The sequence below is a fragment of the Pararge aegeria genome, chromosome 19 (assembly GCF_905163445.1).
Source record: "Pararge aegeria chromosome 19, ilParAegt1.1, whole genome shotgun sequence".
Taxonomy (NCBI): Eukaryota; Metazoa; Arthropoda; class Insecta; order Lepidoptera; family Nymphalidae; genus Pararge; species Pararge aegeria.
Window position 1 is genome coordinate 9,823,408 of NC_053198.1, and position 16,505 is coordinate 9,839,912.

General features: G+C 35.3%; 2 protein-coding genes across 5 annotated transcripts; both read left to right on the forward strand.

The window, feature by feature from the left end:
* The first annotated feature begins 134 nt into the window (after positions 1 to 134).
* On the forward strand, positions 135 to 4,819 carry LOC120632232 (adenosylhomocysteinase). The gene is made up of 4 exons (XM_039902036.1): positions 135 to 358; positions 1,034 to 1,224; positions 3,449 to 3,601; positions 3,781 to 4,819. The coding sequence occupies exons 1-4, from the start codon at positions 337 to 339 to the stop codon at positions 4,705 to 4,707; spliced, it is 1,293 nt and encodes a 430-aa protein (XP_039757970.1). The 5' UTR covers positions 135 to 336; the 3' UTR covers positions 4,708 to 4,819.
* Positions 4,820 to 6,080: 1,261 nt separating this feature from the next.
* On the forward strand, positions 6,081 to 16,138 carry LOC120631912 (transcriptional adapter 2B). 4 transcript variants are annotated; one of them, XM_039901599.1, is made up of 10 exons: positions 6,081 to 6,277; positions 6,365 to 6,424; positions 6,506 to 6,647; positions 7,858 to 8,075; positions 8,483 to 8,555; positions 9,736 to 9,889; positions 11,035 to 11,257; positions 13,366 to 13,439; positions 14,174 to 14,315; positions 15,586 to 16,138. In XM_039901599.1, the coding sequence occupies exons 1-10, from the start codon at positions 6,167 to 6,169 to the stop codon at positions 15,724 to 15,726; spliced, it is 1,338 nt and encodes a 445-aa protein (XP_039757533.1). In that variant the 5' UTR covers positions 6,081 to 6,166; the 3' UTR covers positions 15,727 to 16,138. The 4 variants fall into 4 exon arrangements, with proteins under 4 accessions (XP_039757533.1, XP_039757534.1, XP_039757535.1 ...); XM_039901600.1 differs by having other exon boundaries at positions 11,035 to 11,242; XM_039901601.1 differs by having other exon boundaries at positions 13,371 to 13,439; positions 15,586 to 15,691.
* Positions 16,139 to 16,505: the final 367 nt, after the last annotated feature.

The window sequence follows — 16,505 nt, forward strand, 5'->3', positions numbered from 1 at the left end:
TTGTTTTCTAATTAAATTTCAACACAGGATAGGCAAAGGTTGTCACCCATGCAGTCTTGTCAAAAAGAGTACGTAAACCATCTGTGGAGTGTGGATCCATAGTCTATGTTAAAAAGCGCGCGGTGCGTTCTTAGTTTCACATAGTTACATACTTCGTTTTCATTTTTACCAACCATTTTAAAACCACGTTTGCCGGCCGTGGTACTATTGTAACTTAATATTTTTTCTTGTATCTAATCCGTGCCCAATTTTAAACATTTCTTCTAATAAAATTAACCTCGGTTAACTGAAGATATTTAAATATTTTTTTTTCTTAAATTTCTTCGATAATCAAAAATGAAACCCGCATACAAAATCGGTAAGTTCGGTATTTATTACTTACTTTAGTAAAGACGTTATAGACCTTATACCCTTTAGATAAAGTATATTAACTATGATTATGAATTTTATAATATCTCATGTCGCCCAGTAGCTTCTGCCTCGCCATGGAATGTTTCTAAAAATACATTATAGGTTACCTTTAAGGCAGCATCCTATTTGATTATTATATTAATAATAATAAATCTTTATTCCATTCCAATTAAATTAAAAAAAAATAAAGTTTCAATCCTTACAAACTACTTGTGTTAGTAATTGGTTATTTTGATTTTTAATAAATTCTTAAGTTAGTGTTAATATGTTAGTCCTTATGTTAGATGAATTCTATAGGATGGGTGAAAGCCTCCTTCATATCTTTCCACACTTTTCTGTTTTGGGCAGCTTTCATCCACTGGATACCAGTGATGTGGATTATATCATTAGCCCATCTTTTCTTAGGTCTGCCAACTACCTATTTAATTAAAATCTGTAAAATTCCGTATTCCACATCATAAATCCTCCACACCACCTCTTCAGAATGTCATTTGTCTAAAATAGTGATCATAATATTGTATTTGTAAGTTCTTTATTTTTTCTTTGTACATTTGATGCTTAAATTCTAAAAAATTTTGTTATACATATAATCATAAACTAATTGTAAAATTAACTTTTCCAGCTGATGAAAAGTTGGCTGAACTTGGTCGCAATGAGATCATGCTTGCAGAGAAGGAAATGCCTGGTTTAATGGCATGCCGTAGAAAGTACGGGGCTAGCAAGATACTCAAAGGTGCCAGAATTGCTGGCAGTCTACATATGACAGTTCAAACTGCAGTACTTATTGAAACACTTATAGAGCTAGGAGCTGAAGTGAGTAATACTCTTTTAAATTTATTAACACAGGCATCTGCGTTTATTATGGTTTTTTACGAATCCCATGAAAAACTGGTTTTCTTGGGATACAAATTAGCTTATGTTAATGTTCATCCTTTCAACTAACTCTTTACCAATAATCAAGTTTATCAATTGCTTGGTTAGGGTGTGAAAGACAAACAAACAAATGCACTGTCGCATTTATAATATTATTAAGGATTACATGTTCAATCTTTGTGCTCTAAGTTCTATTTTAAGTCATTTATATTTCCGGATAAATTAGCTTAAAATAATATAAAAACACACATTTTCAAAAACTGTTTTTGTAATGTTAGTGTTAATCACATTTGAAGCTAGACCAGGGTCTTACCTGATGATAGGTAAAATGAAAATCATCATCCCATTAATGACTCCTTGCTAGGCACAGGGCTCCTCCCCGATAGGACACACTACTCAAATGTACCCAGTAAATTGTAAATTCACTTTTTATCTTGATTGAAACCGATAAGCAAATTTATGGCATTAATGTAAACATTGATATCAAATGGCTGTGATTCAGCCATAAGGAAGTGATAATTTTTTTGCTTTCTCATACATACCACTGTTCCTATTCAGTTATTTTATACATCTCAAATCTTTAACTGCAATTTGATAACAGGATTCTTATTTTATTTTCTTTATTTAGGGGAGATTCTCTGCTTTGTAATACCAGCTTTTTCCATATATTTCATCAGGCTTTTAATAATATGTTATACTGTTTGCGTTACCTAAAGGAAAAAGGATAGACTACTATTTTTTTAGTTTTAAAGAAAACTAAAAAAATGCACCATACTGAATGGTACTCTAAAATAAATAAATAAACAATTAACTATAAATGCCTATAGTAATTCAGTTGTTTACCAAGCATTCACATGTTTATTAACATTGCTTAACCAGCACATTTAACTATTTGCTGCCACCCATCTCACAAAGAAACTGTTCCTACAAGGTGCTTTATAAACAAAACCACAAACACAAAGGACAAAGGTGCAGGGAACAGCTGTCCTAATATGTTGGCAGTGGGTTGATTTTTAGAAAGAACTACTCCCATCGCCTTTTCTAACATTGACATGCAATGAGTCATTGCAAAAGACTGATTAAGTATAAAAAAATATGGTCAGTATTTTATACGTAAGCTAGTATAACATGCTATTTAGCATTTTAAATGATAACGAGATGTAACATTTTAAATTGCAGGTTTTTATGTTAATTAAGATGGATAAAGACAAATTGCAAATGCATAAATGAAAACACAATAAACATAGTTTTCCTTAGAGTATTAAAGGATTGTAATTTCATCTAATTACCTAACAGCTTACAATAAGTAGTTTTATATTATTGCACAATCAATTCCTAAAATTACGTTGTCAACCATCGCCTTTTTTCTGAGTTATTATCATCTTGAAGTTATTCATATTATTTTCAAGTTGAATGTTGCGAGATAAAGTCACCGGAGATAATAATATGATGTAATCTTTGTTCTGTTATTGTATGAAGTCAAAATTTACATTCCTTATCAAAAGCTGTCTATCTGTTTTGTCGATATTTACGACACGCCTCTGATCTGTGGGTCATGTGATGAAATAAAACATTTCATATTTGTAATCTTTTATCAACTAGCTAGTTGATTCCCAGTAGGGGTATCTAAAAGTCATATACTCCATTTCTATCATGAATCCATTACAGTAAATAAATCTAATGTTTTGATACAATTTATGTTACTTTCATTAATGAGATTAGCCCCTTTTAATTTAATTGCCATAAGGTGTATTTGAATGTAATATGTATACTCCTTTTGTATCATGAATCCATTTCAATATTACCTATTTATTAACAATAAATAGGTGTAATATATTGATTCTTACTTACATTAATGGGAAATTATTACCTAACCTGTCTGCCCTAAAATTTGTGTTTCATTAGATCGCAAGTTGGTGATAACCTCTGTTCACCTCACTGCCTGTATTATATATCTGGAACAGACAATTAAATGGATATACCAATGATTCTCTTGACAAGTATATAAGAAGAAAGGAAGAAAGTATATCATAGTAGCTCAATATTAACATTAAAAAAAAACATATTGCAATTGGTAGCCTTCATTTGAAAGTAATCCACCAGGCAACAAAACTGCAAATAATAGTTTATTAAAAAACATAATAAATGATATTACTTGTTATAGGTGCAATGGTCAAGCAGTAACATATTCAGTACACAAGATGAAGCAGCAGCTGCGTTGGTTGCTGTGGGGATTCCAATTTATGCTTGGAAAGGAGAGACAGATGAGGAATATATTTGGTGCATTGAGCAAACTCTGATCTTTTCTGATGGAAAGGTTAGTTGATGTTGATCTTTTGTTCCATTAGAATTTATATATTTAAAACACTTAGTGAATTAAACCGTCACTATTTGATATCGATAATGACATTTATACAGGGTCTTACTGGCCTTGTTATTTTCATTATAATTGTTTGACATTAAACTTAAAAATAATGCATTTTACAATTCTTTCAGCCTTTGAACATGATCTTGGATGATGGAGGTGATTTGACTAATTTGGTACACACAAAATATCCACACCTTTTAGAAAATGTAAAAGGAATTTCTGAAGAGACAACCACAGGTGTACACAACTTATACAAAATGTTCCGTGAAGGTCTCCTGAAAGTCCCAGCAATTAATGTTAATGATTCTGTTACAAAGAGCAAATTTGATAACCTGTATGGGTGCAGAGAATCTCTTCTGGATGGTCTTAAAAGGGCTACTGATATAATGATTGCTGGTAAAGTTTGTGTAGTGGCAGGTTATGGAGATGTTGGCAAGGGATGTGCTCAGGCCTTCAAAGGATTTGGAGGAAGGGTTATTGTCACAGAGGTGGATCCTATTAATGCACTTCAAGCAGCAATGGAAGGTTTCCAAGTGACAACAATGGAAGAGGCCTCCAAAGTAGGTCAGATATTTGTCACAACCACGGGTAACATTGAAATAATCACCAAAGAGCATTTCGCAGCTATGAAGGATGATGCAATTGTGTGTAATATTGGCCACTTTGATACAGAAATTGATGTTGCTTGGTTGGATAAGAATGCCAAGAAAGTAAATATTAAACAACATGTTGATCGTTATGAATTAGAAAATGGCAACCATATTATTGTCCTTGCATCTGGAAGGCTTGTCAATCTAGGATGTGCAACCGGCCACTCCTCTTTTGTCATGTCTAATTCTTTTACTAACCAAGTGCTGGCACAGATTGAATTATGGACTAAACATAATGAATATCCCATCGGCGTCCATACCTTGCCCAAAAAGTTAGACGAAGAAGTTGCAGCCCTCCACCTTGACCACTTGGGTGTTAAACTTACAAAATTGACACCTAAACAAGCAAATTATATTGGAGTGTCTGTCGAAGGTCCCTATAAACCAGACCATTACAGATACTGATTTGAATGTGAAGATGAAATCTCTATTATATTGTTTGCGATAAAAACAATTTGTACTATTCGAATAACAGTGTGGTTTATTCAAACACAAAATAAATCATTAACAATTTTAATAATAATTTTATTTAATACCACCACAATTGCAGTTTTTCCGTAAACCATGACTGCAACAACAAAAGATACAGTGAATTGAAGTATTCATTATTTAGGTTCACTAATCTGAAAAAGAGATTTTGCAGTTTACTATAGTTATATCAGATCAGATCAAATGGTAATGGTGGTAGATTCAAAAGAAATGACAATAATTGAATTTCTTATAATTATGAGGAACATAAAAAAGGTCTAGAAAAAAACTATACCTGGGTTATTATTTTCTTGTAGTTTCTGTGATTTATTCGTGAAAGTTCCTTTATTCTTTGATGTTTAAAATGCCCCCAGTATTTGAAACATCAAGAAGTAAAGGAATAAGGAGAAAAGGATGAAACTTTTTAATAAACTAGAAAGAAATGTAACTATATACTTTTATGTACAAGTGCATAAAATTGATCTTTTTGTCCGCCTACACATAGTCTAAAGTACGTACTAAGCATGAGAAGTGAAAAATATAATACCACATACACTAAATACCACACCTTGTGGCAATAACCATATTATGTAAGTTGCCTAGTGAAAGGTAAATGTATACCTGGGAATTCTTAAAAATACCTTCTTTGATTAAGCGTTACTTAGGTATTGCCTTGTCCGTCCAAATTGAAAACGGGTCAATTCTCCTTTGATTATTAATTATTACTTTGCATTCTTTTTAAATAGCACCTCGGATGTGCGTAAGTATTACACATTATAAAAGTAACCAAATATTGTAAGAGTATTTTAAATGAGTTATTTTGTATTTATCAGAAATAATTTATATTTTGGTCCAATACTCGGATGCAGGCAGTGACCTCTTTTATACTCAAGACATCATAACTTAAATCAGTAGATACAGGACCTAATTCATTGGTTTTTTCAAAGGCCTATGTGATGGCCTATCTATGCTTACATAATAATAATAATAATACATTTTAAATATATTGGTTATATCATTTATCTGCTTGTAAACTCAATGTACAGTAACGTTTATATCCTCTATCAAAGGTTTGTGTCGACGTTAAACTCGCTTTAAAACATATATTTATACCCTCCAATCTAGATGTTTTCATTTTTATATTTTATAGTGTTTGTATCCTCACGGGCAATTGCACGTTTTGAAAACAAAACGTATAAGGTAGCGGCATCAATAGCAAAGAGAATAATACAACTTGCATTACCAGTCTGTGGCTTTAACCAAGTACGGATTTAATTTTCTTTAAGGTCTCTGTCACGACTCTGCTTTGTCTATAGTCAGAAAAATGGCAGTCGTGTAATTTTAATAAAATCTCGTTAGCGTTTGCGTACAAATTTCTAGATGTTCTGAGTAGAAAATGTCGTTTTCAGATTTGTATGCGAAATACAATTGTACTTATTGTCAGGAAGAAATTAATGGTGTGCGTGTAAGATGTGCAGAATGTAAAGATTTTGATATTTGTTTGCAGGTGAAGTAGCATCGTTGCCATTTTTGTTTACTGTTTTGGCGCAAATTTTGAATGGCTAAAGTTATTTTTTGTACCATTTTCTTTCAGTGTTTTTCGCTGGGTGCTGAGATTGGCGCGCACAAAAATGATCACTCTTATCAATTTATGGTAAATTAATGTGACTCAAAAAATCGGCAATTTATTCTTGGTTGATAATAAAAAAAATAACTTATGTATTTAATTTTTTAGGACTCGGGAGCGTTTGGTATTTTTTTAGGTCGAAGTAGTTGGTCTGCAAATGAGGAAGTTAGGCTTTTAGATGCAATAGAACAATTCGGTTTTGGTAACTGGGAAGATATATCTAAACACATAGAAACACGGTCACCTGATGGTATGTCTCACACTGTTATTGTCACTTTTATACTACTAGCTTTCATGCTGAAGAGCAAGTCAATTCATTCAGTGAGATGGTGACTATGACCATACTGCATAGTTTTATTATTGGTTTGCTTATACAAGCCAGTTGGAAAGGAGGTTGACTTAATATTGAAAAACTTTCTATAACTATTTGCTGGGATTAACACTGAGAACTCTGCAACTTTTTCATTAAAAAAATCCATAGTGACAAGTCTAGCATGTTTCCATTAAGGTCATAGATAATAATGAACTATAATTATCATGTTCACTTGCACATAATACGCAAGTTTTGCATATTAAAAATTGTCAAGCCTAGATAATCCTGTTGTTATTACTTATAATATGAAAACAGAAATATATCTTCTATGGAAATTATAATAATTTTTTGAAACCGTTAATATAATTGTGATAGTTTTAAAAAGTTATATGTAACTTGAGAAACTTATTATCTGGGAGCATAATCATAATTATGTCATCAGCATTATAGGGTAATGGGCGTAGTTCTATCCCCATATGAGGCAAAGGCATTTCACATTAGATTACAGTACTTTTAGTTGATTGATGGTAATATCAAGAAAACTGCCCAATATGCTATGTTCAAGTAGTACCAATAATTTTTTTTTTGAAGTTATACTTCATTTGGCGCTTAAGGGAAATATGATGAGAGTGAATTCTTGCGATGCAAGCGCGTAACGCTGTCACGAAAATCCGACACCCTGAAGTTAGCTATAGCCCACAAGTTTGCAAATTCAAAGTCTGCCGGCTCATTCCGATGATTTAATTGATTCAATTGTACAAACAAAAATCTCAAATTTGATTGATGAATCTTGGTTTTCCGATAACTAGATAATATGTTATAATAAATCTTTCATCATATTAAATACCTTTATCTATTGTTAGAGTAGTTTATTCTACAAACGCAGAATAAGGCGAAAGATAAAATTTTCGAAAAGATTTTTATCCTGTTACACCAAAGAAGTATAAAGTCTATCGCGTGTCCATAAGTACACACACGTTATTTTTTTTGTTCTGAGTACTACAAAAAACACATCCCATGTATAGAAACATTACTAATACTACTCAGAATGGGATTACAGCTCAGCATATGCAGTGATGACATGAACACAATAATCAGATTTTCAGCAGCAACCATTTAAAACCATTGATAATACTCAATATTCCAGAGGCAAAAGATGAATACATAACTAGATATTTGGAGGGAAGCATAGGACGGGCAACATGGGGCAATGTAGAAAGCACTAGTCGCCCATTGTTGCAATGTGCGGATAGAGATGAAGGCCCTCTTAGTCCCAGTGCCATCTCTCGATTACAGCCACTAGCTGTAGCAGCGGACGAAGCTGCTCAACTTGTTTATTCATCAAATAGGGATGATTTTGAAACGGTAAGATTTTCTATTATCTGTTTAGCAAGTCGAGAATGTTGCATTTGTGTAATGTTGTACAACTCTTGATCTCTCTCTCTCTCTCTCTCTCTCTCTCTCTCTCTCTCTCTCTCTCTCTCTCTCTCTCTCTCTCTCTCCCTATTCATTTTGACAGTAATTTTTACTATTGAATGCTACTGCTCATATAATTTTACTTTGTTAGCCTCCTAAGGGTGGTATAGTGATTTTAATAATCAATGAAATCTTTCTTTCACCAGAATTGTATACATATAGTGAATGAGATTAGTGTGTGTATGAGTGAGTGTGAGTGAGTGTGTAGTGAATCTGAATTGTTTGTTAGAGACATAGAGAAGATAGAACATAGAAGCTGATTGATTTGATGTTTACATTAATCAATTGTATTTCAGGAGCATGATCATGAAGCCGAGCAATTAATATCTGCCTTGTCTCTCAATTCAGAGGATGATGAATTAGATGTTGGTAAGTTTTAGTATGATTTTGTATGTTTTTAGTATGATTGTTGTGTGATAATTTTTTTTTATCTTCCGAATGAGACTGGTTTCCGAGCTTAAACTCTTCCTAGGTATTTCATAGTACATTTCATGTAAGTTAAATTGAATGGATGGATTCACTGCATAGGTGTAGCGGCCATGCAATAAACATTTATAAACTAATACTCGGAATCAACACAAACAAAATTTTCAACAACAACACAAAATGTCATAGAACATCAGGTTTCCAAAATATAAACTATCAAAGTTAGTCACATAGCAACAGGAGTGACTAATGTTTTTCGTTAATTCTACTCCAGATTTAAAAGCTTAGGGGTTAAAGAGGGAAAACGTATCTTTAAAATAAAACTAATATATACCATAGATTCACTTTTACGGTTGATTTCATGTTTAGACATGTATAACCATTGGATAGAACGGGAAGGGTTACTTTCCATGATATATTATGAAAATTAAGCTTAATTTGCTATACTCCGCGAAAAGCAGGAAAATCTGTATGGTGTAATTTAAAATTTCTTTAATCCTTATACTCCACACCAAACCGATCTTCGGCAATGTACCCTCTACGAACGTTTCGCTCCGAAACTGGAGCATCCTCAGGAGATGTTGACTTTACAATAAATAATTGTTAAGTCAGACTTTTATAACCATAAAACTATATTATAGAGCCAGTTCATATATTTAATTTTAGTTTTAAGTTTATTTACTAAGGGTCACTATATTTTGCTAGCTTTTACCATAACTATTTGTATTCATGCCCAGCTATTTCCAATTTTTTTTTTTTTTATATATTTTGTAAAAAAAAAAAATGGGGGACTGTAGGTAAGTTACGTTCCATGCCAAGTTATTTCAGCTCTGCAAAATTGATATCATGGTGTCACAAAATCTTCTATGTAAGGATATGGTAAAGACAAAGATCTACGTTGTTCTTTCCTTATCCTTTCCGACCTTCCACCGATTCTGTTTTACGTTAGCTAAAACTAAATAGGCAGGTCTAAAAGTAGTGCTTTCACTCTTTATCTCTTTCTGGAAAAGGATAGCACTTTTTTCAAACATGTCAATTTAGTTTAGAGATTACAGATTAGCACCAATTAGAGAACAGAATTAGCACCAATGAAATTGTTCTTTACTCTATACTTTTATTTCAGCCCTTAAATTGAGTCAAGTAGACATTTATACGCGCCGGTTGCGGGAAAGGACGAGAAGAAAAAGACTGGTTCGAGATTATCAACTAGTTTCGGTGTTCTTTAATAACCAGAGAAACAAACAAAAGACACTTGGGAAACTTGCCAAAGAGAAAAAGTATGTCTATACTTATATACTAATATTATAAAGAGGAAAGATCTGTTTGTTTGTTGTAATTGATAAACATTAATACTACTCAACTGACTTTAACAATTCTTTCATCATTAAAAAGCTATTTTAACCCAAATTAACGGCTATATTAAGTTTCAGTTATAATGTAAATGCCAGCCAGAAGATAATACGTTCGCGATATGTTTTATCCGCGTGCGCTAGTATAGTGCTAGTAGTATTGATGCTTAAGATTTAATTTTTAATGCAATCGTAATACGATTAAGATCATTCACTAATTCGTTCGAAAGAAAATAATTTCATTCATACTTCGACGTTATACATCTTCTGACTGTCAAACCACCATATTTGTATTATACCATTTATTTTTTCTTTTAACAATAACAATCCAATGCGTTAACGTAAGAATCCAACATTTTGATAAATCTAACGTGATGTTGGGGGATGGGGGAGGGGGTTCGACTTCACTCACGACATCTCACCAGGGGGGAGGGAGGGACAGAAAATAAAAAAAACACATTACGTAATTTATGGACGCCCCCTTATCAATAGCTCATAACAGTCCACTGCTGGACTAAAGAGAGAGAGAAAGACAGACAGAGAGTGTGGTAGAGTCACTCAAACATACATACTTGACGTTTCAAAAGTGCTTATAAAGTAGGCCTACTTGAAATAAATAAATTATGAATTTTGAAAACACCACGCTGGGCAGACGGGTTAGTGATCGCGATACATGGTAGTAGCAGAGAGGACGCTGCTGTCCGCTCTCCGGTAACTAAGTCGCCTCGTACGACATCTGCGGGTAGAGGTGGGCTGGTGGCAACTGTGATGACCGATTGGCGCAGTGGCCAGCGACCCTTTCCGGCCGTGGGTTCGATTCCCACAACTGGACAATATTTGTCTGATGTACATGAATGTTTTTCATTGTCTGGGTGTTTATCTATATATTATAAGTATTTATGTATACTATTCATAAAAAATATTCATCAGTTACCTTAGTACCCATAACACAAGCTACGCTTACTTTGGGACTAGATGGCGATGTGTGTATTGTCGTAGTATATTTATTTATTTATTCTGATCTTCCGTCATCACACGAGGTCAGTGCATACAACCCACCAACTCTGTTACAGAGATTTTTTAGAGCGCCTGCGCTGGACTGCCCAGTTCTACGGGCGCAGCGAGCAAGCGGCAGTAGTGGCTGGGCTGTGGCGGGAGAGAGAGCTGCGCGTGCGCTTAGCGGAACTACATCGGTACCGGCTGGCGGGGGTCACGAGGCTCGAGGAGTGCGCTCACTATGAACAGCACGCGGCCCACAGGAAGCATCCTCACCACCTCGACGTGAGACGCGCGATGGTACTTCGCTTGTTGCATTGCATATGACGCCGACGCCCGATATTCCACTATACTATATAGTTACTACTAATATATATTTGCCCTTGTAGCTGTGATAGTGGTCAGGAAAATTTGCTTTAACGGTGGCGGAAAACAGCCTGAGGCAATCTGCATGCCTGATACCGGTTTTTATTAAATCTGGGCATCAACTGAATCGAATGCGAATATATTATGATCGATATCATAATCGATATTATAATCGATATCGGAATCGATATCATAATTGATATCATAATCGATATCAGTAATCGATGTCATAATCGATGTTATAATCGATATAATAATCGATATCGTAATCGATATCCGACTGATTACTGTTATCGATATTTATCGTTCGTAATCGGAATAACGTCATAACTATTGGTGTAAAGTATGCCTAGGAATCTCAAAAGTGAAAATGGGCATTAGTGTTCTCCATAATCCAAAGCGATTAGCTAGCTTGGTGGACTACGGGTCATGTTCCCTCTGGTCTGGTTCCTAATTTTTTGATTGTGCTGACGATGATAATAAACCTTGTTTTGTAGGTTGCAAAAATGACAAAAAGAAGATTTCAATTTTGTCACACAATATTACAATGTTAAATTTTTCTCTATTCGTCTGTACGGTTGTTACTAGCCACGACCAAACCGTTCCACGAGACCAGACCAGAGAAAATTCATAAATAATAATTTCCCTAATTGCCCCCACAGGGGACTGAACCACTGATTAACCCCCCCCCCCCCCCCCACTACAGGGAGGTCGTCAGACACTCAATCAGTGAAATGTTTTTCCATAAAAATAATGTTCCTTATAACGGCGTTGGCGTCTTAAATAATTACATTGTCATTTTCATATTCGTATTTTGTTTGTTCCTGATTTACTTTTAATTTTATTACCACTTTTACGTTTTGTGTTTACAATCGTTTTTTGTTAAGATTTAAAAAAAAATCAGTGCTTTATTAAGCCATCAGTCATCAGCCATCATCTTTACATAACGGGTGCATGGCGTCAATTCGTTCCACGCTTCATATTGTTCATATGCTTTGAGCTTAAGCGAAATTAATCGTGCATATTATTTAAATAGTATAGTCTGATTTGCATGGTTATATATCATACGTAAACAAAGTAAAGTAGCAGCATGCATTTGAACAAAGTCAAATTTGAATAGTTTTTTATCTTAAATAGAAAATTTCATTTGAAACAATAATGTATATTTTTTTGGGGTCCATAGTACACATAGATCACAATAGAAATCGGATCCCATATAGGATCATTTCGATGTCTTTCCTTCCGTCCATCAGCACACTTTCGCAGAGACGGCTTAAGGTACCTACCGTATTAAAACATACCAAGTACAAAAGTCAGAAAATAGGTGTGTTATTGACATTTTAAGATTTTGGTTAAACGCAATGAAGATGGCTTTCAATCGTATACAATTGAAATGTTTAATCGTACATGCACGAAAGCACTGCTTACCCTAAAATTGATATATAACTCGTATAGGAGACGGATATATGCCATTTAATTCAATCTCCATGCTCTATGCATACCCAGGTTAATAACTCAGTGCACGTCACTGGTTACGCATACATGAAAAATTAAGTCAAAAATTTATGATGAACGAAAACAAGTTTTCTTCTGTAAAACACATTTTTTGTAGTTTACGCAGAAAAAATATTTCAACAAGATATTTCGGTACCTAAGCTTCAGTGTAACAAAAACTTTAAATCGATTGAAAGACATACCGAGACCATTGATGCAGTGGCGTGCATAGAGGGTATGCAAAGGGTATGCAGATGATATAAAATGAAGAAAATCAACAGTACAAGTTATAAATACTTAATGATAGGCTTTTTATAACTCTTACTTGATTTTTTTTTAATTTTATACCATCTGCATACCCTGTGCATACCCTCTATGCACGCCACTGCATTCATAGAGAAGATTCATGGAGAACTTATCTACGAAATTATAAAACTCATTCAGAGTTTAAGGCAATTGTTTAGTGGATGTGTTTAGTAACATAGACGTTAGCTTCAGTACCTACACGCTAGGTGGGTTTGACTCCGTATAACGATTGTATTCGCCAGGGCAGCAGTGGGTGCCTGGACACGCACCAGATAAAAGATCAAACGCTGACCAGCACGCAGCTTCTAAGAAAAAGGTATTTATTCATAATTGTTTTATAGATGGCGTTCGATCGGGCTTATAATAAGCTTGCCTTTGGCCACGCCAAACTTTTAGTGGGAACAAAGTATTGCTCAGCAGGTTTCACCACATCAATCTGTCACACCGCCAAGTCTTGCATAAGGAGATCCTGAGCACGGAACAGTGGTTTAGTTTTCCTGCAGGGCTAACATAGACAAAAGTCAAAAATTATAGCCCCAGATTATAAACCCTGTCATGTGACTGCCAAAGCACGGCAATAGGAGAAGTTTACCCCTGTTGATCATTACACGTATATTATTTAAACATCACCACGGTTCACCAATCGGTTGATAAAACTTTTTGTCCTTTACCCTGGGAGAAAAATGTCTCGGCTAGAATGGGGACATTCTAGCCGTTACTTTCCCACTACAGATCCTCTCTTATGAGTGAATTATAAAGCTCTGGTGCACGTCGCTCAATTACGTGTTATAATAACTCAATACTTCTTAGTTTAAATCCTATGTATAAAAAAAATCGTAGCAGATAAAGTTTGCCCGTACACAGTTTTGTATACAGAAATTCCTACAGATTATGTTAAAAAAGCAGAATAAAATAACACAATCGAGATTGCTTCAATTAAAACATTAATGTTACCAGAAGGTTTCGTATGTTTGTTCAAGCAACATTATTCCATTTAGTGACTTCATTCCGTCTGGACCTGGAATGAGAATGTATTTGTTTGCTGTACAGAGACGCAGAAAGCGGCTTAAGTTCCACCAGCCCAAAGTGCACACGGGACGGAAGTACCGCATGTGGCTGCTCCAAAAAGAGCTCCTGCAACAGCAACGGCGCCGGATGCTCGACGCAGCTACTGACCACTAACGAGATGCAGGTAACGTAACGTAACAAACATCAGATACATTTACACTAACAAGTAAAACGATAGTAAAAGAGACACTTGGACTAACGACATGCAGGGACTGCACACTAAATACAGATACACTTGCACTAACGATATGCAGGTGACTGCACCTCAAACACTATCAGATACATTTAATCTAACATGTAAACACGCTAGATACACATACACTTGCACTGATGATATGCAGGTGACTGCACACCAAACACTATCAGATACATTTAAACTAACAGGTAAAACGATAGTAACAGATGCACTTGCACTGACGACATGCAGGTGACTGCACAACACACACTATCAGATGCATTTAATCTAACATGTAAACACGCTAGATACATAGACACTTGCATTGATGATATGCAGGTGACTGAACACCAAACACTATCAGATACATTTAAACTAACAGGTAAAACGATAGTAACAGATGCACTTGCACTGACGACATGCAGGTGACTGCACAACACACTATCAGATGCATTTAAACTAACAGGTAAAACGATAGTAACAGATATACTTGCACTGACGATATGTAGGTGACTGCACACCAAACACTATCAGATACATTTACGCTAACAGTAAACACGCTAGATACATAGAGTCATTAGTGCCAACAATTTGCATTGCAATTTGCATGGTGACTGCTTACCAAACATTAGCATATACATTTACACTAACAGGTAACACGATCAATACAAATACACTTGCACTAACGATATCTAGGTGACTGCACGCCAAACATTAGCAAATAGATCTACATTAACGATATGCAGGTACCGCGCTAAATACAGATACAAGATATACTTGTGCCAACAACATGCAGGTGACTGCACATCAAACACTAGCGGATAAATTTACACACGGCAGGATGATTCCTTAATAATTTTACTCCAATCCATAGATAAATTATAAATATTTGGTATATCTGACTTACGGAAAATGACGCTTGCTTGTATCCTCATCATCAACCCATTACCGACCTACTGCAAGACTCGGGTCTCCACTCAGAATGAGAAGTTAGGCCGTGGTCTACCACGAATGCCTTGTGCGGATAGATTCACACGCCGTTGCCGTACATTACGGAGAACTCTCAGGCATGCAGGTTTCCTCACGGTGTTTTCCTCCACCGTTTAAAGCAAGTGATATTTGAATGGCTTTTATTTAAAACGCATGTAGCTCCGAAAAGAAAGCCAAAGTCTGCTTGTGTCCAATAAAGTAATGTAACCAATGGGCCCATTCCTTTCAGTTATGCAACGTGCTCAATCTGCCGCCGACGCAGTACGTGACGATGAAGGGCGTGCTATTGCGTCGTGCGCCCACACACGACAGCGAACTAGACCTCGCCATCAGACACTACTTGCACAACGCAGGCTGGGTACGCAACTAGTACACGCCCCCTCCCCTCGAGTACCCCCAAGCGAGGATCACGGAGCTTTAATACCTATTACTATTCTGTTTAGCCGGCGAAGGATTCTAAGACTGTAACAACAAGCGAAGCAAGTGTTTCGAAAATAGAATTCTGAGTGTAGCCAGCCGTTAGTAATTTTTCAGCTGTGCGGAAGACGACTTTTCATCTCAGTACAGCCAGAAAAAATATTAATGTAAATATAGTTAATCAGCTTTCAATAAAGACTTTAAAGTCGCAATAGACTTTTCTCGTGCGTATTTCTAACAAAAAAGTGAGCCACTGAGGTGTTGAATGAAAATTATATAAGTTGATTTAATGTTTAATGTGCCGGTAACATGCATATTACATGTAACGCTCGCGTTAACTGTAGTTAAGTGTGTGATCACAGCAGTGTCCTGAGTATGGAGTAGTCAAATTATTTGGAATAGTCTCTCATCTCCTTACTCATAGGAGGTACGGTGTCTGCACGTTTATACACATTTACTGTCGAGGTCGAGTAATACCTGTAGTGGATGTTACTACTTTATGGATGTAATTACGTTATGGTAGTAAAGAAATATGAATTTTAATAATTATGTAGAGATTATTTATTAAATTGGCCAAACATTACCGCTTGGCCCGCAAGAAGTGTGATAACGTGTTACGCAATTTTTACCTACTGAAGTAAAATTTCCGACAACAGTAGGTATGTGAAAGTGGTAGATGATATAAAGTGAAAAAAAAACCTTCTCCAATACGATCATCAACTGAGTCGTTCT

Bases quoted from the DNA above. Each gene is read 5' to 3' on its own strand.
- LOC120632232 (XM_039902036.1), top strand. From the start codon at position 337: ATGAAACCCGCATACAAAATCG. The intron at 1,225-3,448 runs GTGAGTAATACT...TACTTGTTATAG, and splicing joins TTATAGAGCTAGGAGCTGAA to GTGCAATGGTCAAGCAGTAA. The intron at 3,602-3,780 runs GTTAGTTGATGT...CAATTCTTTCAG, and splicing joins TGATCTTTTCTGATGGAAAG to CCTTTGAACATGATCTTGGA.
- LOC120631912 (XM_039901599.1), top strand. From the start codon at position 6,167: ATGTCGTTTTCAGATTTGTATGCGAAATACAATTGTACTTATTGTCAG. The intron at 6,278-6,364 runs GTGAAGTAGCAT...ATTTTCTTTCAG, and splicing joins ATTTTGATATTTGTTTGCAG to TGTTTTTCGCTGGGTGCTGA. The intron at 11,258-13,365 runs GTACTTCGCTTG...TGTATTCGCCAG, and splicing joins TCGACGTGAGACGCGCGATG to GGCAGCAGTGGGTGCCTGGA.